Below are 25,571 nucleotides of genomic sequence, written 5' to 3'. Positions count from 1 at the left end.
GATCACGGCAATGGCAATGTCAACTTAAAATAACATCAGCCGTCATCAGTAAAATAAGAATGCAGGCCAGTAAATAGACTGAAAACTACCTATGCGGGCAAAATCACAATTTGTATGCCCTCAATTTTTCATTCCTGCATTTTGTGGGCTGTTAACTTAAGGGTTTGTTAATAAAAAGGATGGAAGCCGTGAACAGAAATGCAAGCTCTTACTTCTGTTAATGAAATTCGGATAAAAAGGCCTTAAAATCGCACAATTTGGCAATAGATCTTTTGCATCATTCTTCAGATTGATCACAGAATTTTGAACTTGTTTAGGATTGCTCAATTTGGATGGATTTTTTTTACCAAAAGTGGTCTAAAAAGTGAACGGATTATGAAAGGTTAAAAACAAGAGCTTTACTTGGATGTTTGCGCGGTACATGGGATACCTACATGGAGAGTCGCATAACTGTCACAGGGATATCAGACAGTAAATTTATTTGGCAAGAATTTGGGGTAAAGAAAGTCACACGTGACGCAAATATCACTTTTTGTTCAAGCACAAATACAAATTTAGTACAAAAAATACAAACCTATTGTAACAAAAAATGAATTTAACATGTTGCGTCCGTGAGATACATCAATACACTTTTAAGTTAAAACAAAATCCAAGCAAAGATTATAATGATGACGTCATCATACCGTAGGCACATACCATGCAAAGAATCAACCCATTCAAACAAATAATTCTATCAGGAGATATTTTGGCCTACAAAGATAAACTTTTCGGGTGTGTCATGTGACCCAAGATGACGTTATCGTGACGTCATGATTCGGCTATCTACGTCATCAGATGGTGTCTACGATTATGGCAAGTGGATTGGATAAAAAAAATAGTGAAAAGTGGGATGCACAAATACCGATACACTATTAAAAACACGGAAGTGTCAGATGTTGTGTAGTTTAGAATTTCTGTACACTCTAAAAAAAAATATGGTTTAAAACACTGTTGGGCAATATAATTTTACCCAACATTTGTTTGAAATTACCCAATTTGAGTGAAAATTTGCCCAAAAGTTTAACCTGTTGATATGTTGACCAACGTTGGTCTATACATATCAACCCATTTTGCCCAACGTGTTTTCAGTGTATGATTGCGGTCATAACTGTCCAAGGTTTTTAATATTCCAAAATGCCTTTTTTGGACCCTAAACTAGTCTGCTCGAAATATTAAAGACAACTGCTTTTGTAATTTGCAACAGTTTTTTAAGTTGGAAAATGCGATTTATTTGTGTGCGTTACATTTTGGCTTAGTAAAAACCGATCCAACCCCTATCCCATCACAAGGTGCATTGACGTGTGCGGCGGTGAATTGCGAAATCTCGTAATTTCTTTTTCCCTTTTAACCCCATATTTCCTTTTTAAACAGTCGGCAGTCTTTCTACGACATGGATATTTGTTCTGAATGTGGTCAAAAACAACGAACGATTAAATAGTGTTCAAGCGTGGGGAAAAGTGTCCAACCTTCACAATCGCTCCAAAAAAAACCAACATTTTTGCAACTTCGCGGAAAAGCCTATAAATTAGAGTACTGCATGGCACTCTCTCAAATCTTTGTAGCATTATACTTCTACTGCCACGTAACCTTCTCTTTAAACGACATATGAAACGAGGTGCCCATTCCATCCTTAATTAAATCCCTCAGTCTCAACTCATTTGATAGGTTTTCCTTTCCTAATTCGAAGCTATTGCCTGCGACAAAAGAACAGAAAAGAAAGAAAAGAGTTATCGTGTTGTCCTGCAATTATAAAGAAATTCCGAAAACGTGTCAATGTTTGCAATGTATTCAAAAGAGCCATGGTTTCGTTTTGTTTTTTTGTTTCTCTTTTCTAGAATTATATTTGGCTCGAAGGGAAAAATGGGTGGTAACCAAAGCAACCGCGCTGAAGTGATTGGATACAAGGATGGGTATGTTGAGTTTGAGGACCAATTGTACGCTGAAGGTACATTTCGGCGGGTTTACCGGGGCAGATTTCATGGAGATGTCGTGGTTAAAGTCTACAAAGAGCCTTATTCTCTATACCTAGAAGAGTATGCCTGGAAAGCAGACGACCGTGTCTTTAAGCAAACTGAGGAGATGGTGCAGAAGTTTAACGACAAGTATATAAATACGAGCAAGCCAATAGAGTTTGTTAGACCAGAGTTCGCTCAAATTCGTTCCAGCTCAAATATCCCTAAAAATGCGATCGTTGTGGTCGAGAGGTACCTTGAAGGAGATTTTGTCAAATTCTCGAACAACACTGGGTATGTGCGTCCTGGAGCAGAGATCACGCCAGCTGCTTTTAGTCATTTCACTTACGACGTCACAAATGGCGAGATTCTGGTTTGCGATCTGCAAGGGGTGAACAACGGTACAAGGTACACGTTCACAGACCCTGCTATTCACAGCGCCGGCAAAGAGATGCATTTGTACGGTCCCAGTGACTTGGGGAAAATTGGTATTTTGAAGTTTTTTGAAAATCACGAGTGTAATACATTGTGTGAAGGGCTCAAGAAACCCCAAATTGTCTCTTGCACATCAGGTAAAAGGATTAATTTCAATGAAATCGTACGTAAAATTCACTTGGAGAGTTCTTCAACGAAACATACGTTTGAGTTAACGTGGGGCGGCATTTCCAAATCTGAATTCGAACAAACACAAATTAAAATCCAGTTTGAAGCAGTCAACAAGTAATTTCATCATTTTTGATAAAAATTACACACAAAACTAACACTGAATTCAACTGGTTTTTTTTTTCTTCATTTGTTCGGTTCCCATCAGGTTGCGTGTGCCACGCACGAACCGAGCACGCTTCTGTCAGTCATTTGTACCAAACTCCATCCATAATGTTCAACCAACTTGTCAAGCGATAACTCAACCCTTGGTTATAAACATTTTTCCATACCCCTTGTAACTGTTATCTTAAGCCCCTCGCAGTCAGTCGTAGAATTCGAAATTATTTCGTGTTTATTGTTATGGTTATAGTATAGTATAGTATAATATATAGATTAAATGATAATGGTATTAATTCACTTCGTTGGTTACTCATATTGTTAATTAAGTTTTTGTTAGTCATTAGTTCAAATAAGTATTTGATTTATTTGCAAATGGACAACATTGCAAATTTGTAAGTATCTGTATGTACTCTCTCTATGTTTTAAATGTGTACTGCTGGTGGAAAGCAAATTTCCGCATGCTTATTGTGGACAATAAATGATCATATCATATAAATTATCATATCATATCATATCAAAACATTATATTTTATTCACACAGTACATGTGTTTTGTGCGTCGTGCATAAAGTAAACATTACGCTGAAAGCATAATCGCAGCACCAGATCTAATCAACGGTGCTCGCTCACATAATTATTACTGTATTTAGCCAGTTTCCAAGGTACCTCTGCGACACGTGGAACCGTGTTAGGGATTGTATGATTGAGATGAATCCCAAAAATTACGAAATGGTAGCATACATAAATTCCATTGGAAAGTTTTATACTTTGCATGAATAAGTAATTGAGTGTTTTCATATTTTTATTTCAATCAAACCCGCATGTTTGCAGAGGCTTTGAATGTTCTGATTGTGTACTCAACGCCATAAATATTTTGGGAATTAAATTTCAGCCTCCCAACGTTTAACACTGTCATGCATCGGAAAAATCTGCCTTGACTAGCTATCATTGGGATCATAAACAAAGAACATGAAAATGCTCGTATTTTGCGAAATATACTGATAACTTAAATTTTAGTATAAATTCTCAATTTGGATGGAGCGTGTATTTATAAGAAAAAATTTAATTGTATATCAACACCAGAAGTTCATAAGTCAAGACAATCCTTTGTCAAAAAGACCATTGCATTACATCGTGAAATTCTTATTGTTTGAATAACAAAATCGTTATTCCTAGGTATCGTTTATTTTTTAAGAATTGTAGATCAGAATTATAGCAGTTAGGTCAAAAAAATATTGTAAAAACCATTGCATTACATTAAAAACATGGAACAGCCATATGTCATATATAATATTCATAGGACGGAAGTAACTAGACCACAGAATTATAAGTTAATAAAAAAAAGTATTATTTCATGCATCGAGAACTGATTATGCCCCATAACATGTGTTGGGCGTACTCTTCAACCAGCATAATATTTTAAGGGTAAAATTTTCAAATTGTATGACCTGTATTAATATAGGTTTTCCCGACCAATATCCTAAAATGTTCATTCACTTTTGAAAATTGGTCATTCATTTTCGTCTGAAGTTGAGAATCGCTATGAACGCGCGTCTTATTTTCGCTACTAGAGCATTCGATGCCATTTCAATTCGATCAATTAAGTGATTGAGCAGCACCTTTCGTTGATGTCCATTTAGATTCGTTTACAAGACTTCTTTTTCGCTTTTAGAGGGCGATTTCAAACATTCACTATTTTATTTCACTTTTAGTTGAAAGCCATCGGCACCAGATACAAGTAGGGGTTTCTTTTTCATTAAACGTCAATCAAATTAGCTGCTAAACCTGCACAAAATAGATTTAGAAAAGGTGTGCATGCGTAATGAATGCACAGGTAACGTAATTGGCCGTCTGTTTCTCAAGGCAGAATGCACGGACAATGAAAACGATAAAATCTCAGTTCAAAAGCTAATTATATTTCACAAAGTCCTTTTGAAGGCCCGTTTTAAATGAAAAATGATTTTATACATCAATGTTTGTCTAAGCAGGGTTGTGAATAAATATATTGTGTACTTCAGTTGTTGGCAGTTGTTGAAACAAACATTCTGTGTCATTTTCTTCGTTGTTCCAAACAATCAGAACACGCAATTAATTAATCTTTTTTGTTATTTTTATTATCATCGTTATTATTTTTGGTGCTACATATTTTTTAAATATAAACATTTTTTTTCGGTCGGATTCCGCTTATTTTTTTTACTCATTCTGTATACCAATAACTTGAAAGTTCTGCTGACCGTACAAACGCTTACCTATTAGTGGGGCTTATAAATTGTTTTGATGGAATTAAAGAAAACAAGTCAGTCGTTTCCTGCTTTGGCAATATTTCAATCGTAAGCTTTCATCAGGCAACGGTGGAATTGTATTTTCCTTTTATCTCTAGTTCCCCGGTTTGGCAAAGGAGTTTGAACCTTTACAAAGTAAACAAAAACATTAAGTATCGACCTCCCGATTGACCCTCGCCTCCTTCAACCTAATTTCTTTAGCCTCACCGTATCTAGGAAAACTCTGCCCTATTTTTATCACTTGATATCATAATTATCTCCTATTCATAGTCATATACAAAAAAAGTAACTATCGGCCTCCCTATTGACTCTCGACTCATTTAAGCTTAATTGTTTATCTAGGAAAACGTTGCCCCATATTTATCAGTTGCTATCATAATTACCACTTGTCCATAGTTAGGTACAAGTCCATACTGGGAGTGAACTGGATTTTCCAGGTTTTATTCTTTCAAAACGCTTCGACCAAGCCTTTGCCAAACACCACGGCAAACATTCGGCCCTATAACGTTTGTAGAAAACATTGCTGCATTGGTTTCAGTTTGCCAAACACTCAGCATACCACTAGGCCTAAACAAATTTAAAGTCAAAGTTGGATATTAATATTATTATTACGATTTTTATTTTTATTATGATGATGATGATTATGTATATTACTACTATTACTGTGATGGGGCGACAGGTTTTGCGAACTCCGTCCACAATAGGGCGATACACCTTCTTGAGGCGACAAAATTACTGTCGCCCTTTTATGAAAACGACCCTTAGGACAAGGAATGTTGCTGTCGCTAACCATCTAAATCGATTCCTCATGGTCCAATTAGTATAAAAACTAAATTTCGTGGAAAAAAAACATAAGGTAAACTTAGGTGACAGTTTAGGTTTGTGCACAAGTCTATGGGAAAGTCACCCTATTGGGGCGAAAAGAGTAAATCCTACAAATGTACCATTAGGGAGACACGTTATCGTAATTTCTTCAATAATAGGGAGACACCGGCTTTTAGGGAGACACATACCTGCCTCCCTAATGGCGCAGCCCCCCTTTAGAGACAAAATTTTGTTGTCGCAATTAGGTTATATTTGTTGCTCGTGGTCTAATTATTACAAATACCGAAATTCGTGGGAAAAGGACAAGGGCATATTGGGTTAGGGCACATTTAAGTTGGAAAAATTTTGTGCACAAGTCTATGGGAATGTCTCCCAAATAACCCATTCCCCGTAATCATTATTGAGTGGTCGGGCACAACCCGACCACTGTCTAGAATGGTTCCGATTAATCTTTTTTTTTTTTTTTTCCCGGACAATACTTCTCAGTGGGTTTACTCCTAAACTGTTCAAGATATAAACTTGTAACTTCGAACACATATTGACCCTGATCCCGAGTAGTGCATATTGTCCTGACGTCATGATAACGTCATCAGGTATCAAATTACAAGCAATTTAGTGTTTCAATTTTTTAATCATAACAAATCAATATAAAATCAACCGTGAGAGACCGGAACTTGTTTTTAACGGCAGTCAATAGAATAAAACTGGGTCTTCAATTTACTTCGTGGGTGTCAAATCATACGACCCTTACTTCCGGTCGAAACCGGTCAAACCCGGAAGTGCCTTGTAATTTAAAATGGTAAAATATATGAACGTGCTTTCAACGATGTTAGTCTTCGGCAAGAAAGTACTTTTTGAAACTGTAACCGATGACGTCATGAAATATTAGAGCGCCCTCTAGCGGCATGTTGAAAAATGTCCAAAATGCATTTTGAATAGATGTCTGTGGCGAAGTTTGCTGTAATCTTTTGACAATTGGTATATATGCTGACCTTCATGCAAACAACACATGTGTGAAGTTTGAAGCCGATGACGTCATCAGACCGGAAGTTACAACGAAAAGACTTTCTATTCTTCAAAAATCGCTAAAAAATCAATCGTGAGAGATATAATCTTAAATTGTCCATTAAATGATAGATAAAACATTGGCGTCAATTGTGCCAGGCGCGTGGCTTGTCAAATTGTTCACACACGTGACCCGCCGCCGACAAAAATACCCTAACGGTAGTCCGTCACTCAAAAATTCAATGAAAGCGTAGAGCTGGGTGTGCGTGAGTTCACTGCATGTACAGGACATTGTACATGTACATGCATTCAGTGCAGACCCATTATTTCTTCATCGTCATGCTTGTTGGAACGGGGCCAAACACGTGGCGCGTAGTCTTGTGCTCAAGACGCTTGGTCTTCTATAACAAATCCCATAGACTTTGTGCACGATTTTTTCGTCAGCATTTTAGTCATAAAGCACACTCATTGTGACATTGAAACTTAACATAGTCAAAGAACATATAGCAAAGGTCATTGGTGAAGATGGAAGCAATGATGACGTCATCGTGTGATTTATTATGAAATTTTGAATATTTATTTAAGCCCATTGACTTTTTACACAGTTTTTCCACTTTGTGCCCTTCTTTTTCAAGGGACCTTTTTGGCCACTTTTCAATGGGGCATCTTCATCAAAGTAACACCAAGCAAAGACGGAATGCTAAGATTGTGCCAGAACAATGATGGCATGATAACGTCATCAGGTGTCACGTGACAAGCAATTAAACTTTGATATTTTATTAATAATGAGATCTGTCGTCTTGCTGTTTGCGGCAAGTGATAGAGTAAATTAAGGTCTTTATTTTTTTAACGTGTACATAAAATCACATGACCCTTGCTTCCGGTCGAAACCGGAAGTGGCTTATTATTGGCTTATTATTTAAAATTGGAAATAGATATGAACTTGCTTTCAACGGTGTTAGTCTCTGGCCAGAAAATATTCTTCAAAACTTGGACCGGTGACGTCATGAAATTCTCGACCGACCCTTTAGCGGCAGGTTTAAGAATTTCCAAAATGCATTTTGAATAGTTGTCTGTGGCGAAGTGTTTTGTAATCACCTGAAAACTGGTATATATAATGACCTTCATGCAAACAACACATGTGTGAAGTTTGAAGTTGATGACGTCATAAGACCAAAAGACCTTCTATTCTTCAAAAATAAATCAATTCTGAGAGATATAATCGTGAATTGTCCATTGAATGATAGCTTAAACATTGGCGTCCATTGTGCCAGGTTCGTGGCTTGACTAATTGTTCACACACGTGACCCGCCGCCGACACAAATACCCTTATAGTAGTCCGTCGCTCAAAAATTCAATGAAAGCATAGCGCCTCGCCGTTCAGCCACGGCATAGGGCGCGGCGGCGCGCACGCCCGCCGAACGTAGCCTAGCTTTTCGTTTGCTTTTTGCGGGCGTACATGTACATGTACATGATCAGTTATAAGTACGTAGACCTTGAGAACGTCTGAGGAGAAGTACTGTTGTCACGCGTGTACGACTAAAATAGATCGCTGCGCGCGTCTTCGCATGCGCAGTTAATGTGTCATAACCGGGGTTAAGCTTGTACACTGCATGCACACTGTGATTCGGAAAGTAGAATGTGTGCACTTACGCTGTTCGTGGCGCGTCCCGGAAAGGCATCCTCGTACGAACTCTGAACGGCGATTCGGCGAATATAAATGTTTGTTTCTGTTTATAAATTTACCTTCGGATAGTAAGTATTATTTCGGGTTTTTTTCTTCAGGCAAATGGTATTGGGAGTTCATGCTGAAAACAGCTTACCATTTAAAATGGCGGAGTTCCAGTTATGATCGGACACATGATTAAATGCAAATCAATGAACATGCATCCTCTCCGAATAACATCAGTATTCACTACCCATATTCACTTTTTCTACGTTAAAAAAATAAATACATACTGACATTGATCACTACCTAAAAGAAACATTTTTAAACAAAATGATTAATTTTATCAGACAGTTTAAATTTCGTTATTCTTTGTACATGTTCTTACATTAAAAAAAATTCATAACTTAACTGGACAGTGTTTCATAAAATAGTTGTCTACCCGACCACTCTGCGTTTGTAACAACAAACGCGAAGCTCTAGTTATTATTATTATTATTATTTCTCTCCATATAAATAGATACACTTACGTTATAACATTTTAAACCCACAACAAGCAAAGACACAAAAAAGCAATGGAGAAAAATATATACGTGGAGAAGACAAGACCGTGGAGAAAAAAAATCCTATTACCCGAAGGTACAGTCTGCCCATTCCAAATGTGAAGTGAGGGAAAATTAACAATAAAACATAATTATAAATAATTACCAAAGATAACACACACGCACACACTTATATTCCATTATTATTACACTTATTATTAAATTTAAGTAATTTGTAACCCCAACGGCTGTCCAACACTGCAACTTTACTCAAGGAGAAAACTGTTGACATCTTTTTTGAAGGAGGAAGGTGATGTAGAACAACGAATTTCAATGGGTAGGTAATGAGTTCCACAAAGCAGGTACGCGATGAAAAAAAGAGAATTCTTAAAAGTGTTACATCTGGAGAACGGAATGAGAAAGGTTGGGAAATCTCTTCGATGGTTTACACGAAAGATTGAGTATGATTCTAAAAATGTGATAACAGAAAAAGAGACTCAACTGTTTTTTCCTTGATCCAAGTGATAAAAGTTTGAGTAGTGACAGCCGCTGGGAGTAGTCCAAATAATCATCTGTGTCGTTAATTGCAGTTAGTGGAAATAGAATCGAGTACAATCCCTTTGAATCCTTTCTATACGATTTGTATTACACTTATTATTAGATTGAAACCATGGCTAGTGTAACAATGATCGGTATGCACAATGCTAAATAGAGCTGGTATGAAATCTTGGTGTGCCAACTAGTTCTCTTGATAAGACACTGTAGCAGGAATTTAATTTACTTTTCAGATATTTTCTTGCAAAGACTATGAACTTATTTTATTTTATTTGTATTTTTTTGCAATCAAGCAACAGTTTACTATAACATTTTCGTTCATCTCATATTGTCTTTGTATGCGTTATTAATGTTCGCTAAGCTGAACAACTTGAGACAGTTTCGTGCCATGAGAACACGGTTCACGAAATGTTGCGTAAGAAAAAAAATAATAAGTATCGACCCCCACATTGACCCTCACCTCCTATTGGCTGATAAATTTACCCTCAATGTATCTAGGAAACCTTTGCCTTGTGTTTATCATTTGCCATCATTATCATATCTAGTTCTGAGTGAAAAACAAGTCTACTCTGGGAGTGAACGGGATTTTCCATGTTTTATTTTTTTTTCAACGCGCTGCCACCACTCAGAATGCCACTAGCCTGAGAAAAAAACACTTAATTTAAAGCCAAAGTTAAAACGAATCGAATTTTACTTTTTAGCGACTTTTTGGAAAGGTTAAGAATTTATTTTCAAATATATATCACAAAATAGTTAATGATGCATCCGCTTTGTTTAGAGTTGAAGCTGACATAAATATTATTAGGATTCTGGGATATGTTTTCCATTGAGCAACATTTTATTCTTTATTTTTTTTTATTGAGGTAACAGTTGAATAATATTTTCCTTTCACCTTATCTTGTCTTTTTATGCATAATCGATTTACGATATGCCTAACACACTGTGCCAAGAGAAAACGTTTATACGCGGGCTTTACACGCCTTAGCTATATATACGGCGTACAAGCTTGCACTCTTAATGAACTATGTCGAGTTTGTCGAAACACCGGTCCAACCTGGAAGTAATGCACGATTGACTAGTTTCTTTCTTTTATAGATTGCAGTTTCACACATTGAAGTTCGCCTGCTGTAGCCCTTAAAGAATAAAGACAACATATGCACAAACCATTTGTGCCCGTATATCATATAGCTATTATACAAAACCGCTGTCCTCTTACATATGTATTTGTTAATTTTATACTTGCAATATTGTAAACTTGCCGTAACTTTGATCCTCAGATCCCGTGTTGTCTCCTCTATTTTGAAATGCCGTATCTGTTCTGGGATTAAAGGGGACTTTCAATCTTTTTTCGGACACGTGTATCGGGAACGGGAAATTTAGGGTGTTAGCGGAGAAAGGAATACGTTGAGCCTCTCACCATAGCTCAGGCAATTTCCTTGATTGGGAGGAATGTCGCCTAAGCTAATAGAAATTGCCGAATTCAGATGTTGTACCCAGCACGATATGGGACCCTATGCAAACCCTAGATTATTGTTACCTAACACTAACCATGTTTATCTCCGAAAAAAAATCTCGTCAGTAGCAGCACTGAATATTTTAATTTCATTTTGAATTTGCCAGCGTAGGCAATTTCTAGCCCATTTACTGAAAATGTCAAGGATATATCTCTTATTAAGCAATTTGCAATGCATCACACATTTAACAACACCATATTCAACATTTATGTGCCTATAGAGCCCAACATGTACCAATTAAAAAAAAACCGCTTATATATTTTTGAAATCTGAGGAAAACCAATAATAACATTGCTTAGCAATTAAAAATCACAAGGTGGATAATTCAAGGTAAACTTTTGTACAGTACCGTACAGTGCAGGTTCTCTGGCTATTTTAGAACATTTTTCATTCAAATTTACCATCTCTAATATACAATTTTTTCCGACAAGAATTTCAAACGCTTTCACCAAAACCAACTTAGTCATTAATAATTTAATTGCAAAGTTTGGCCAACCTGTTATAGTACTTGCTCAAAAATATTCGTCAAAACCAATTGAATTCGTCTCAGGCAAAAGCTGAGACGAATTCAATTGGTTTTGACGAATATTTTGAGCCAGTACGTAAGCAGCATTCAAATTCATCCTATATCAATCATTTTTAAAGCCTTGTTAAGCAAATGTGTCTGTTGTGAGATAATTTGTTCTGGTATGTTCAAAATGGAATATGTGGAAATTGAACAAAATCATATTTAAACTGTGTGGCATGGGACAAATTTGATTTCGAATAATACGGCTCGGCGTAGATGAGAGGAAACCGAAAATCCCGGAATGAATATGCGTTTTCATGGTGTGAATTTGTCTGAACTAGATGTATTAAACGTTGGAATTACACTAAATCGACGTTGCTGGACGAAACTATCAAAATAGTTGGATTCGAATAATAACAATTTCGAAATAGCCAGGAATACCAATATTAGGATAATCTGCAGTATTGGTTCTGGAACATGAATCTAGACGGTCATCCAGCTAGTTTAGAGTAAATTGACTTATAAACATAATACATTTGGGTTGATCTTTTCTTGTTAACCTTGACAAATTTAGAATAGTTCTCCAATCCATAGCCAGATAGCTCTATTGTATTGGCATAAAACGTTGAGGTTAGTTCATGTTTACCTAAAAAAATCCTTGACCAGGATTACAAAATATAAAACTGTTTTCATATAAAGATTTGTTTCATTTTGTGTCAAAAAGTTCAGTTGAAAAAGAGGACTTCATGCTAAAGGAAATCATAAACATGTCATACAATGGGGCTTGCTACTAAATACAACTTTTGGATAAAATTTAATAAATTGTAATCTTTAGTTTTCCAAAAAAAAAACATTATAAAGCTTTAGATGATGAACTAATAGTGAACTCATTAATCATTTAACTATTCTTAAAAAACGAAAAGCGAACTACCTCATCTTGACGCTCATAGCACTCTTTAATTACACGATTAAGATGAAGTCATCACTGATTAACACGAGCAGGTTTAGTGTAAAAAAAATGTACATGTACTAGTTGACGAGAAATATTTATTAAGTTCAATTAACTAAAAACCGGCAAATAATGAGAAGTTTGCGGAAACACAATGTGCGAAAAATTTCTCAACTAAGAGAATGGTTCTGAAAGGAACCAGAGGTATTAACTCAACGTTCCGGTCAGTATGCTCTGACCGTCTTCAGGAGAGAGAAACCGGCACTGTAAAGCATAACTACTCGACTACACTTATCACGATTTTCACGGTACATTACACATACAACGCAATGATACTTGATACAATAACCGAATTCGGTATTTTAATTTCGAACGTAATAAGGATGAAGGGTTTTTCAGAATAACATGTTATAGCTTTATTTAAAATATGGGGTATTCAACCAATTCAAATGCAGAAAATTCCCACAAAGTGCACAAATGACTCCGTTGTCTTGGAGATTGATGTTGATTGTTGTATCCCATTGACATAATATATGATCTACTATACAAAGCATTCGCAGTTAGACTAACGAATTTGCTTACGGTACTTAATACAACTTGCACATCAGCGGTCAATGCACCATTGTTTAACATCAATGTGAACACATTTTCTTCAATATTATCTACCAATGATGTCTCCGATAAGCACTGAAAAAAATGTTGATTTCTTTAAAGAATATACAATCATTTCCATTTATCACAATAATAACCTACCAAATTATCACGCAGGCTACTTGGTTTATATATTGTACTGTTACTACGTCGTGAAATAATTATGTCTTGGTCAGAAGGTTGTCCATGCTCTTTGGCTTTCAAAGTTTGCTCTACTATACTGGAACCCAAACAGCTTAGTGTTAAAATCTTCCCCTTGGAATCTTAATGGAGTTATCATTGAGAACGAACAAAATGTTTGAAAAGCAAATGGTCCTATATGAGTTTACATCATTATTTCAACATTACCTAAATATATACTTTTTCAATTTCAAAGTAATTATAGGATAAAATAGTTCCATATCAACCTAAAATGACCATCGTGCAATATTACTTATATTACAGGCACAATACAGAATCAACCCCTCTTGCGAAATACCAAAGTTTATAACAATTTCCATTGCTCGGTTTGCAAATTGTCATACGCCCCGATGGACATAACAAGTGCCACTTCGTATCAAGTGAAGTATGCAACTTTACATTACAATGAAAATGTACTGTTATCTAATTTAATCGGTGATATAAATTAAACCTCACACCGAAAGTGTTGTGCGCATTCCAAAATTGATGTTAGAATATTGACGAAGAGAGATTAGCGATACTGAAAAAAATTAACCTGCGTGTATCGATCAACTTCAGGGAGACTTCAAAGTTCAAAGGTTCATCCACAGTATCAAATCAATTAATGACATAAAATAATTACATAACAGAAAAGAATTACAAATAATACAACAAAAGCGATATTTTAGAGACACTGCAGAGGAGCCCATTAAGAAGCAGAGCTTTTAAGCATGGGCCCCACACAGGCATGCTTATTGAGCATTGTAAAAGATGCACTTTCATTGGTATTTCTGCCGGAATGTTGTCTAAATTACCAAATTTAATAAAATTACTAAATGTCTTATTCATGGCATTGATAAACTGAAACAAGTGAAAGAGGGCGAAGTCGTTTTTCATTTTGATATTGCATTGGTCAAGAATATCGCTTTACTCAGTAACTGCTATCAACTTCAATTTGCTTTGTGCTAGTTTGATCTCACGCAGAGGGACGTCAGTGAGCTTACTCAACTGAGGAATGTACGTTGAAGAGTAACAGTCATCAGGCAAGGCATTGACAATTTTATTTACAAAACTCTCATCTTTAAGTGAATCGGTGATAAGCTTTGGTTTATTGAGCCCAGTACACAACGCATTACAGGTATGAGTCTTAAAGAACTTCACGATACCAAATTTCCCCAAATCAGTAGGGCCGTACACACCGAGTTCCGTGCCGCCGCTGTGAATAGCAGGGGAAGTGAATCTGTACCCTGTGTCACTGCGCAACCCTTGCAAATCGCAAACCAAAATCTCGCCATCTGATGCGTGATAAGTGTAATGACTAAAGGAAGATGACAAGGAACCTTGTCCAGGGTGTACGTACCCAGTGTTGCTCGAGAATTTGATAAAATTACCCTCAAGGTACCTCTCGACAGCGAGGGTCGCGTTTCGGGGGATTACGTTTGAGACCCAATCTCTTGTGCCTTCGCGTATCCCTTTCACTATCATCTCAACCGAAAAACACAGTAAGATTTGAAGACAGGCAAGGATTTTTACTCTAGTGAATTCAGGTTTAACAAACTTTATTAGTTTGTTTGTGTACATATTGGCGTTAAACAACTGCGCCATCTCTTCAGCTTTGTCACAGGTACGTTTGTCAACGCTCCTGGCTTCTCGGTCTTCATACCATTCCTGTTTATAGACTTTAACCACGCAACGTTTTCCTTCTCGGGAGGAATCACCATAAAACATTCCTACAAAAAGCAGTCGGAAGAGCCCCTGAGCGAACCAGTTGTTCTCGAACTCCACCCTGACAGATGTGTCATCGATATCTTCAGAGGCGTTACTTATTCTTTGACAACGACAACCCATTTTGCAACGGTCGAGTTAATTCTGAAAAGAGAGAAAAATATCCAAGCTCTCTGAAAAGGTACAATCCGGCAAAATGGTTGGGACACCTCTTTAGCCTCCAACGACCACTCACTCCCCGCTCCCCCGGTCAATGTTGTTCTATCCAGCTGATGGAGCACACACCGCGTAATCAGAGACAACATTGAGCGGGTGCCGGGGGATTGGGGGCCTAGCGAGATTTTGCTAAGATTGTAGATACATGTACGTTTGTTTATTGAACCAGCGATATCAGTCGTGAAATTCAGCTCACTTCCATTTTTCTCTGAGCACTGAGAACTGGTAACATTATCTGTCATAATTTAGTGCGTTATAAGTAAAGCAACGTGTCGCTGTTTTTTTAAACAATAAATCATTCAATCCAGGAAATCGAAAATAATTATAATGCCCATTCTAGACTACTTTTAAAGGCTATTGCCAGTAATACAGATTCTAGTCAAGACTCGGTCTCCAGTCTGAACTCGTTTCGAGGTTTTGGGCTTGTGACTTGGCTCTTACTCGTGGCATTTATACTCGGCATGGCTGGGACTCGGCTAGTGACTGACTCAAAACTGTCCGTCGGACTCGAATCGAGACTCTAGACTTGAGAAAAACTTTAAGATGGTTCCAAACATTGTCCCACCTCTGTTGTCTGATAATTTTAACTCTTCCCTGATAATAATAACTCTTTTAACACTAGACTCGGACTTGGCAATTTGGACTTGGACTTGGACTCGTATAAAAATGGACTCGTACTAGGCTCAGACTCGAGCCTTCGTGGACTCGGTTTTGCTCGGACTCAAACGATGTGGACTCTGCTACATGTACATCTCTGGCAATTACTGTTATGTTGCACAAACAAAAGATAAATAGCATTAACACAGGGCAATCCAAATTTCACATGTAAAACTCACCCTTTTCCAGGAACTTTCTTGAATTATGGATAGTATTCAGATTCGGAATTCCTCAGGAAAACAACTTGAATGTAGCTTACAGTGGTCTCGAGCTGAGCAAGTTCTTGGCCTCAACTGATTCCAAATGTGCTGTCTGCTTCGTGGAGATCAGGTGCCGGGTTTGCTTTAATACCTTCTATAAATAGAACACTGGAAAAACCCGAGATGTGCAAAGTTGCAAAAAGAGTGCACCACTTTTTAAAGGGGTGACTTCCAAACGGATAAACTAGACTCAAAGCAGTTCGAAACATTTCAATAGACTGCCTTGGATTGGTCAATTTGGTATTTGTAAAAGCAATTGCTGTACTGAAATATTTGTTTTAATAAGAACAAACAAAATGAAGTTGCTTTGGTCTATGGCAGTCTACTAGTGTTGAGAACGTGATGTCCATGAATCAACACACAAATATTACAAAGGCAAGTCGGTAGGATGCCTTATTTCTTGTCATGGAGGCAAAATGCTTCCTCGTGGTGTTCATCGAGGAAGGTTGTTCTGTAGGTAGGTTTAGAGAAACACGTTACCAATGGTGTTAATATAGTTTACACCCCCACCATCCAAATGGAATTTCCCGTGTTTTACCAGTCATTTGTATTTGCTGGTCCACTATAAAGCAACTACCGGCAACCGATCACCGCACAAAGACTTGAAATCAACTGGCGCTTAACATCACTGTGGTGTTTTCTCAGTCTGATGTTTTTCGTCTTTCAAACATCAGGGGTGATGGTATAAGGGCCTACACTCCGGGCAAAAGTTGTCTGGACAATGCGTAAGTTTACACGTGTTGGTTTTGCAATTTGGGCGTTCATGGATAATTACAAAATTATAGGCTGATACAAAAAAGGTATAGCAAAAACAGAATGCTGTTAATCTTGGCGAATAACAAAACAGACTGAAGACAAATGATCCGCTTGTGACTTTATTGATTGTTTGCAATAAGGGATTATATATTAAAGTCACAAAAGGATGTCCAGTGTTAGTGGTACAGTCCATCATTTGTAATTTGTGCATTTTGTTCGTTTGAAGCAACAAATGTACTCAAAATCCAAAGAAGGGTGCTGAACAACTGACTTGAAGCTGGGCTTCAGCCCTATATTCCTTTGTGAAAATTCAGTTCTCATGAAAATGTTTGCGCTGCGCGGTAACTCATGTTCAGCATTTAATGTTGTTGGTTTGAAACGATGGGCAACACTCGAAGCTAAAAAAAAAGTCAGGGAAGGGTTTTTCTTGTTGGTTTGTTGTGAGTTCTTTTTTGTTTTTTGGGTGGTTTTTTTTGGCAAACGTTTCGCGGAAAAAATCGAAGGTTTTAGGGTTGAAGCATATTACTTCAGGTTTGATAATGGAATTACTGTACCAAATTGCCTAGTCAATTACGGAAAGTCTCTGAAATTACACCGATCTCAACCGGGAAACATTTTTACCAGACTTCTGAAAATTGAAAAGAACTTCTGCTGAGAAATCATGTTATGTTCTGTTATCACAAACGACCTGAACGCTCTGCTCTTACAGATTTGCATTGTCCCCTTGAGCTGTCGTCTTCAACATTTTCACCTCTGGAAGTGCAAGCATCTTAGGTAAGTTGATCTGACCGACTATAGAAAAAGATTGTCCGTTGGCTGGTTCATAGGTTGAGGTGGTTGTCTTTCTGGTAGAGAAATTCGATTTTACGGTACAGAAACTCGCCATCTGATTGCTTTTATGTCAAATTTTGCTATTAAAAGAAAGTGTAAAGTTTAAAAGAAAATGAAAATAATATAGATGACGTCATCATTAGGCCATTTCGGATTTTTGGTTCGATCAACAGAACATATGGATTTTCTGTTTTGATTTTAATGCATGTTAAGAAATATTCTGTATTGATTATGTCATGATGTCAGACACGTCACAATTTTAACATTTTATGCTAATCTTAGTTTAGGAAAATTATTGAATTTAATATGTTCTGTTTGTTACTGTAACCAAAAAAGAGAGAATATTTTATCATGCTGTGTAAGTATGGTGTCCCCCAAGGGACATAAGCAGTCATGATATTTATTTGGTGACGCTGTGTAGTTGTTCATGACTGGTTATGAATTTTGCTTTCGCGCCACCTACATTTAGTCAAATAGTCATGATGTGTATGCCTCGCGGCGAAGCCGAAGGGGCATGCTATTTTTCCGCCTTGTCCTTCCGTGGGGGTGTACTCTAGTCTAATATACTCTTTTTTGGACCTGTGAACAAAAGAGGTCCACATTATGCAGAAAGTGTGAACGTGGACTTGCGGCGTCCAGACTACGTTCCCCTCTCTCTGGAAACATGTTTGATATGCATTTGGGAGTTTCTGTCCGGCGCGAACTAAAGAGGATCACACAAGGAAATCATGATAAAAAGTGAATTAAAATAGTGTTTACAGTGCACTTAAAGTGATTTTTGTTTCTGTCGGTTTTTCTTAATTACACGAACACACAGGACTGTCCACAGTATATATGTAAGGCAAAGCTTTGTATACACATTCAAATCGTGAACGTTGAACAATAGAGGATCATAATGGTGTATGATTGACCATATGGTCCACGATTGACTGAAGGTTCACAATTGAGATTCGTGTACAAAATCAATCAGAGCTGTTAAAAAAGTTAAGGTACATGCAAGAGAAGGACAATATGAAGTCTACCGTTGCAGGTGTATAGGTGTTGTGCGTCCGTAAAAAAAATCCTCTTAGCGCGATTACTTGAGAAATACTTTACAAATGACTTTCACATTTGGTTTGTGGATTGCTGTTTGTAATCCTAACAAGCCTATCACGCTTGGGGCCGAAAGAACAAGGGTTAAGGGCACAGTGGCAAAAACACTAAAACAAAAATCTTGTCGGCGCGATAACTTATGAAATACTTGTGCATGATTTATGCCCCAGGTGAAGGTAGTGTTGTAGTTGAGTACTTTTTTCTGAGTACCGAATACTGCCGAGTACTTGGGTTGCCGAGTACGAGTACGAGTACTTGTACATCCGAGTACAAGAACATGTCTTCCAATACGAGTATTTGTACTTCCGAGTACGAGTACTTGTATTTCCGAATACGGCCATACGGCAAATGGTTCCTGGTGCGCCAGCCAGAATTACAGACCCACTCTCGGCTAGCTGTTAAATGTGTTTTTACGGACGCGCACAGGGGAGAGTCACGAAACAAGCCAATCAACCATTTCAAACTGAAAGTATTGATAAGATAAGGCCGTGGAAAGCGCAAGCTATACCATGTTTTCCCGACTACTGCTATTAGAGAACGAGTACCTTGATGATCGAGTACAATTTCGACATATCGAGTACGAGTACTGTGCTGCCTGAGTACCAGTACCGCCATTTTGAGTATGAGTACTTTGACATTAGAGTACGAGTACGAGTACTCCAAAAAGTAATCGAGTAGAACTCGAGTACGACGAATACCGAGTACGAGTACTACAACACTGAGTGTAGGTTTCTGTTCTCAGGCCCACCCGGGTTAGATATGCGAAGGATGGTCTTTAGATGATTGGAACGGAGTCTCAGAGTGGCTGCGCAGTCTTTCCCCCGGTGGTGATTCGGTACGGAGTGACTCTTCAAAGCCCTTTGGCGCTGGCCGTCAAAAGTCTTCCCTTTTTGGGTCTGCTGACATGCCTGACAGGCCGCTGTCCAGCTCTGCCGCCAAGATTAGAGGTAGAGCTGTGCCTGGTAAGCTTCCAGCGACTACTAAGACTAAACGGGTAGCAAATTCACCAAATCGGCCCCTGGTAGGCCTCTGTCCTTGGGGCTTATTGCGGAGAAAATTCAGCCGGCAATACGGGGCCCGGAGACATGCCGACTTGGTCGATGTCCTCCGCTCCGGGGGCCGAGGGAGCCTCGGCCGATAACACGGTGCTCGGCGAAATTCCTGTTCGGCCTCTCACCACCGATACCGGGGCCGAAAAAGCCCCGACTGATATTCCGAGTGCACCGAGCCAGCCCATCGGCGGGCCAGGGGCCCGAAAAAAAGCTGGCGAGCCCAATGAGTCACGACACTGGTTCCAAATGTACGAAAGCATGTCAGTACCATCGAATGTATTCATTGCTCCTTGGCAAGTATTAGTTTGGCGAATCTTGTTTTTTGGATGTGTATATTTGGTAAGTCTTTGTTTTTGTATGTATTTGATAGGCAAGTCTTGTTTTTGATGTATATGTTTGGCGAACTTGTTTGTTGCAAGTGTTTGTTTGGCAAATCTTGTTTTTGCAAGTATTAATTTGGCAAGTCTTGTGTTTTTGCAAATATATGTTTTGCAAATTTTTGGTTTTTTTGCAAGTGTATGTTTGGCAAATCTTGTTTTTGCAAGTGTATGTTTGGCAAATCTTGTTTTTGCAAGTGTATGTTTGGCAAATCTTGTATATGTTTCCCGAGTCTTGTTTTTTGCAAGTATATGTTTGGCGGATCTTGGTTTTTGTTTAGTCTGTTAGGCGATGTGCATGAGGGCACTGTTGTTTGTGATGAAAGTACTCATGCCGATAAATAGCAACCAATTAATTCGTTATTACTTTAATTCAGGCCTTAATTTCGACGAAATAATTGCATCACTTCTCGCAAACAACAATATCATTACCAGCAAACGGCATCTAAACCGGAAACTGCGAGCTCTAGGTCTTTTCCAGCGAAAAAAAATCACACCGATATTGTAGACGTCGCCACCTTTATTGAAGGAGAGTTGCAAACGTCCGGGTAACTGCCTGGCTATAGATGAGTCCATCATCTCCAATGCGCCCGCAAGCGTTGTTCGCCCGACGCCAGCGCGGTGCAGGATACACTCTTTTTTTGCAAAAAGCAAGACTCAGGAAATGAATATACCTGCCAAAAAAACCCAGGATTTGCCAAATAGGCCTATATGCTTGCACAAAATAAGATTCGCCAAAAATATACTTCAAAAAAAAAAACTCGCCAAACATGTACTTGCAAAAAAACAAGACTGCTACTAAAATAGACTTCACAAATGCAAGACTTGCGGTACATACTTGAAAAACTAGGCTCGCCAAACGTAAACTTCCCCCCAAAAAGGTTTGCCAAACATATACTTACAAAACACAAGATTCTCAAAACATATACCTGCTAAAAACAAGTCTTGCCAAATTTATACTTGCAAAAAAAACAAGATTCGCCAAACATATGGGCGATTCCATATTGGTCAATTCAGGTCATTGTTTTAAAATGTAAAACCATTCACTCACACAAAACCCATAGGGATCGATCGTGAAAAAAAGGCGACACGTGCGATCTGCGAATCACCTTGACTGTTTTGAACTACATGTATGTGACTTTTATAGAAAATGCATGTTCTACCCATACGCTGCCATAGTTCGTTCCGCCAACAAATGGAATAAATTAAACAAGGGAGGTAAAGCATTAATACACTCCCACGGTAAAACCCTTTTCTCTAACCTCCATTGATATGGTTTGCTTTTCTTAATTCAAATTTAATGCCTTTGGCAAAAAGGCGGGAAACATGTTGTGTTACCGCTAACTTGTGAAGTTAGTGAGATTTGTGTGCCCATTTCCAAAAAAAAGTTCGTCAAATTGCGCAATTATATTGAAAGAGGCTAAGCTTTTTCTTCTTTTTTTCGTTCTCTTCTCCACAAAAACATCTCGTTCTAAGAATAATGGGTAGTAGCCAAAGCACCAGCTTAAAAGTGATTGGATACGATCATACGAGGATATGTATGTTGATGTTGAGGACGTTGCGTTCGCTGAAGGTACATTCCAACGGGTTTACCGGGGCAGATTTCCTGGAGATCACCGCGTGCATGGAAAACAGGGCGTGGTTAAAGTCTGCAAAGAGGGGTATTCTTCAGACCTACAAGAGTATGTCTGGAAAGCAGTCAACCGTGCCTATCTCAAAGCTCATGAGATTGCGCAGGGGTTTATCGCCTTGTATTAAATGAGCTAACCAATCGAGTTTATTACACGTACCACCATCAACTCCCCGTACCACTATCAATTTCCTAGGTTTCAAAGGATGCCCATATATCCCTGAAAAAGTAACCGTTGCACTCGAAAGGTACCTTGAAGGAGAGTATGTCAAATTCTCAAACAACACTGGGTATGTGTAACAGATGTAACAGATGGTGAAATTCTGGTTTGCGATCTGCAAGGGGTGCGCACTGTTCCGAGCGGTACAAAGCCGCACGAGTACGGTCCCAGTGACTGGGGAAATGTGGTAGCGTCAATTTTTATTACAGAGTCACGAGTGTAATGACTAATGTAAAGGGCTCAAGAAAGGCTCTTTCTGCGCATGTGTACTGAAAATTGATCAGTGATTAGCGAACTGGTCTACTGATGAACGTGAATTGCTGTTAAATGTAAAACTCTGCCAAGAACCGAATCATACTTTCGCAAGCCCTACTCCGTGAAGCGTTTTGGTCTAACTTTGAAAACAAGCCACTTTATGATTTCTTTCCATGCAAAGTTATCACTCCTCTCCAGTGTTTAATAGCTACCATGTACTAACCATGTGACTAGCGCGTTCGCTGCACCAGTTCAAGTCATCTTTAAAACTCAAAGCCAAGGGCCCAGATGTATAAGCGGTGGTGAAACTTAGGTTGTCTATAACCGTCTACAGACATTTCTGCTTCTAGTACAATTAAGGCATGGCATGTCAACAATTGGATACAATATGTTTTCTATATAAGGACCGACAGATTGTAGCGGTTGATCCCATGACCACTTTATTATATAAATGGTATAAATATAACTACTTGATAGATAGGTTTTTTGATACAGAAAATATATCATTGACAAAGTCATCAATACTGATGATTGATTATACTGCAAACAAAATGTTGAATTACTAAAAATTAACATGAACGCGCGAAATTCTTGCATTTTTTAAACAAAATTAATTTAAGTTTGTCTCTTTCGGGGTCCTAAATTACTTTACTTTTCATTTATTGAGGAGCGTTGAAAGTATTTGGGAGCAGTGAAAACGTCAAACTATTGCCAGAACCCAACACAATTTCAAAAGATATTTAACATAACATCAAATTTAATAGCAACCCCAAAACACTAAGAAAGTACAATAATGCAAATGGGGCAAAAATTAAAGTACAAAATAAAAATGTATTCAGGCAATACATTCAAGTAAAATAACATTAATGTTCTCATTCCAGGTAAACTAGTTTATTCTTCACAAGATGGGTGCTAACCAAAGCAACACATCCAAAGAAATTGGAAGCTCATCTACGTGGGTGGAGTTCGAGGACGACTGGTTCGCTCAAGGGGCCTCCCGACGGGTTTACCGGGGAACATTTCATGGAACCCCCGAAAAGGAAGGGAAACGATGCGTTGTTAAAGTTTATAAAGAAGAATGGTATGACGACATTGAAGAATACGCGTGTATAGTAGACTACCATGCTTACGAAAAAGCAAGTGAGATGGCACAGTTGTTTAATGTTCATGCAGCCATGTATCGAACAAACGTTAAGCCTGAGTTTGAGTTCGTTGAGCCCGAACTCACCAACGTTGACAACCGTGCTTCATTCCGATTCCTTGGCTTTCTTCCAATTAATAGAAAAGTCAAAGGCAAACTGGCATTCACAAGAGACAATGTCACAAACGTTATTCCTTCAAATGCGTCCGTACTTGTCGAAAGGTACCTTGAGGGGAATTACGTCAAATTCACGAGCAACTCTGGATTCACAGACCCTGAAAAAGGCGCCTTGCCAGCTGCCTTCAGTCATTTTACGTATCACGCATCTGGAGGCGAGATTTTGGTCAGCGATCTGCAAGGAGTGATGAGCGGTACACGGTACACATTCACCGACCCAGCTGTGCTGAGTGGAGGCACAGAGCTCGGCGTCTATGGCCCTACCGATTTAGGGAAATTCGGCATTGTAAGGTTTTTCAAGAGTCCCAGTTGCAATGAACTGTGTAAAGGGCTGAATAAACCCCAAATATTTAATGTTACGCGGGGTGAACAGGTGGTCATGGATCAAATTGTCCAAAACATGTCAGGCGAGAAGTCCTCCACATACACATATCAGCTGAGTGAGTCGTCTGACGTCCCAAAGTCTGAAGTCGAAAAACTACAGCGGAAAATAGAGCTGGAGACAATCCCAGAAGAATCTGACTCGGATGTAGAAACTGAATCCCACAGTGGCCTACAACAAATCGATTCGGTGTATACCACTATGTACGGTGAACTTGGGTCATCAAATACAATAGATCAAATCAAGGCTTCAATCAGCAAATCTATGCCAGACCCCAGTTCCTCATACATACATTCGCTGCGTATTTTGTCTGATTCAGATTCAGATTCAGATTCAGATTTATTTTCCAACTTGCATTCACTCAGGATTCTATGATTGCATAAAAAAAAAGTCTCCGGTTTCTGCGCGCGCGTCGCTGTACCCTTGCGCGTCGGCAAAATTAAAAAGTTTTCGTTTTTTTTCAACGTTTCAAATTTCCGGAAGAACGTTCGTGTCGATCGAGTTCGTAAGTGGGTGCAGAATCCTCAAGCCTTGGCCTTACTGAGGTCGCCACAGGCTCCACTGTGAATGATGTTTTTGAGAGTTTTAAGGGGATCGAAGCGTCATCGGGGGAAAAACCCACGTCGCCCCTCTTCACCTCGGATTTTCCCTCTGCAGTCTGTCTACGACGCGGTTGATGCTTTTTTGGTTCTGAAGGTGGCACAACAAACATCGTACAATTGGACCTTGTTCATGCATTGGGAAAGTGTCCTTAACTTCACAATCGCCTGCAACAGAACAGAAACAAATAATTATAATACTATAATAATACCGAAGTCTTATATAAAAAAAGAGCGCACGTATCTACCAACAATTAGGTACTCAAGGCGCTGGAAATTATGTTTATTATTAGAGACAGGTAAATTAAGTACATGGGAAATATGAGAACCATTATGTAGCATTTTAATAATGGTTTACAAGGTGCTGCGGCGCATTAAGCAGCCACTGCCAGAAACACCGGGGCAAACCCCTTCTCTTAGCGATAAGTGTTACTGGGTTATTTAACGGGCATTACACAACACACGGGACCTACGGCTTTACGTCCCATCCGAATGACGAAGCAATAATGGTAAAGTGCCTTGCTCAAGAGCGCAAGCACCATGTTCCCACGGTCAGGGTTCGAACCCATGTACCACGGTACACGAGTCGAACACCGTAACCTTTGGACCACAGCACCCCACGAAGGCTTTTCTGCAGGCACCTACGCAGAAAAAGCCAGTAAAATAGAGAAATGCATGGCTCTCTCACATTATCTTTGAAGCATTTCACTTCAATAGCCATGTAAGCCTCCTTTTTTACGACAAAAATGATACGAAGGTAGAATAACTGCAATTTTCAAGATGGCCGCAT

General features: G+C 38.6%; 2 protein-coding genes across 2 annotated transcripts; both read left to right on the top strand.

Moving 5' to 3' along the window:
• The first annotated feature begins 1,899 nt into the window (after positions 1-1,899).
• On the top strand, positions 1,900-19,946 carry LOC119733056 (myosin heavy chain kinase B-like). Its single transcript, XM_038206637.1, has 2 exons — positions 1,900-2,479; positions 19,864-19,946. Exons 1-2 carry the CDS (start codon positions 1,900-1,902, stop codon positions 19,944-19,946), a joined length of 663 nt encoding a protein of 220 aa, XP_038062565.1.
• Positions 19,947-23,387: 3,441 nt separating this feature from the next.
• LOC119733055 lies at positions 23,388-24,557 on the top strand. Its single transcript, XM_038206636.1, has one exon. It carries the CDS (start codon positions 23,388-23,390, stop codon positions 24,555-24,557), a length of 1,170 nt encoding a protein of 389 aa, XP_038062564.1.
• The last annotated feature ends 1,014 nt before the right edge of the window (positions 24,558-25,571 follow it).

The sequence above is a fragment of the Patiria miniata genome, unplaced genomic scaffold (assembly GCF_015706575.1).
Source record: "Patiria miniata isolate m_02_andy unplaced genomic scaffold, ASM1570657v1 HiC_scaffold_25, whole genome shotgun sequence".
NCBI lineage: Eukaryota > Metazoa > Echinodermata > Asteroidea > Valvatida > Asterinidae > Patiria > Patiria miniata.
Note: the sequence above shows the minus strand (reverse complement) of the source record. Positions and strands in the feature narration are given on the sequence as shown.

What these genes read in the sequence shown, in the direction of transcription:
- LOC119733056 (XM_038206637.1), top strand. Translation starts at nt 1,900, where the DNA reads ATGGGTGGTAACCAAAGCAACCGCGCTGAAGTGATTGGATACAAGGAT. An exon ending in CAGTGACTTGGGGAAAATTG is followed by an intron (nt 2,480 to 19,863) that starts GTATTTTGAAGT and finishes CATGCCTGACAG; the next exon opens with GCCGCTGTCCAGCTCTGCCG.
- LOC119733055 (XM_038206636.1), top strand. Translation starts at nt 23,388, where the DNA reads ATGGGTGCTAACCAAAGCAACACATCCAAAGAAATTGGAAGCTCATCT.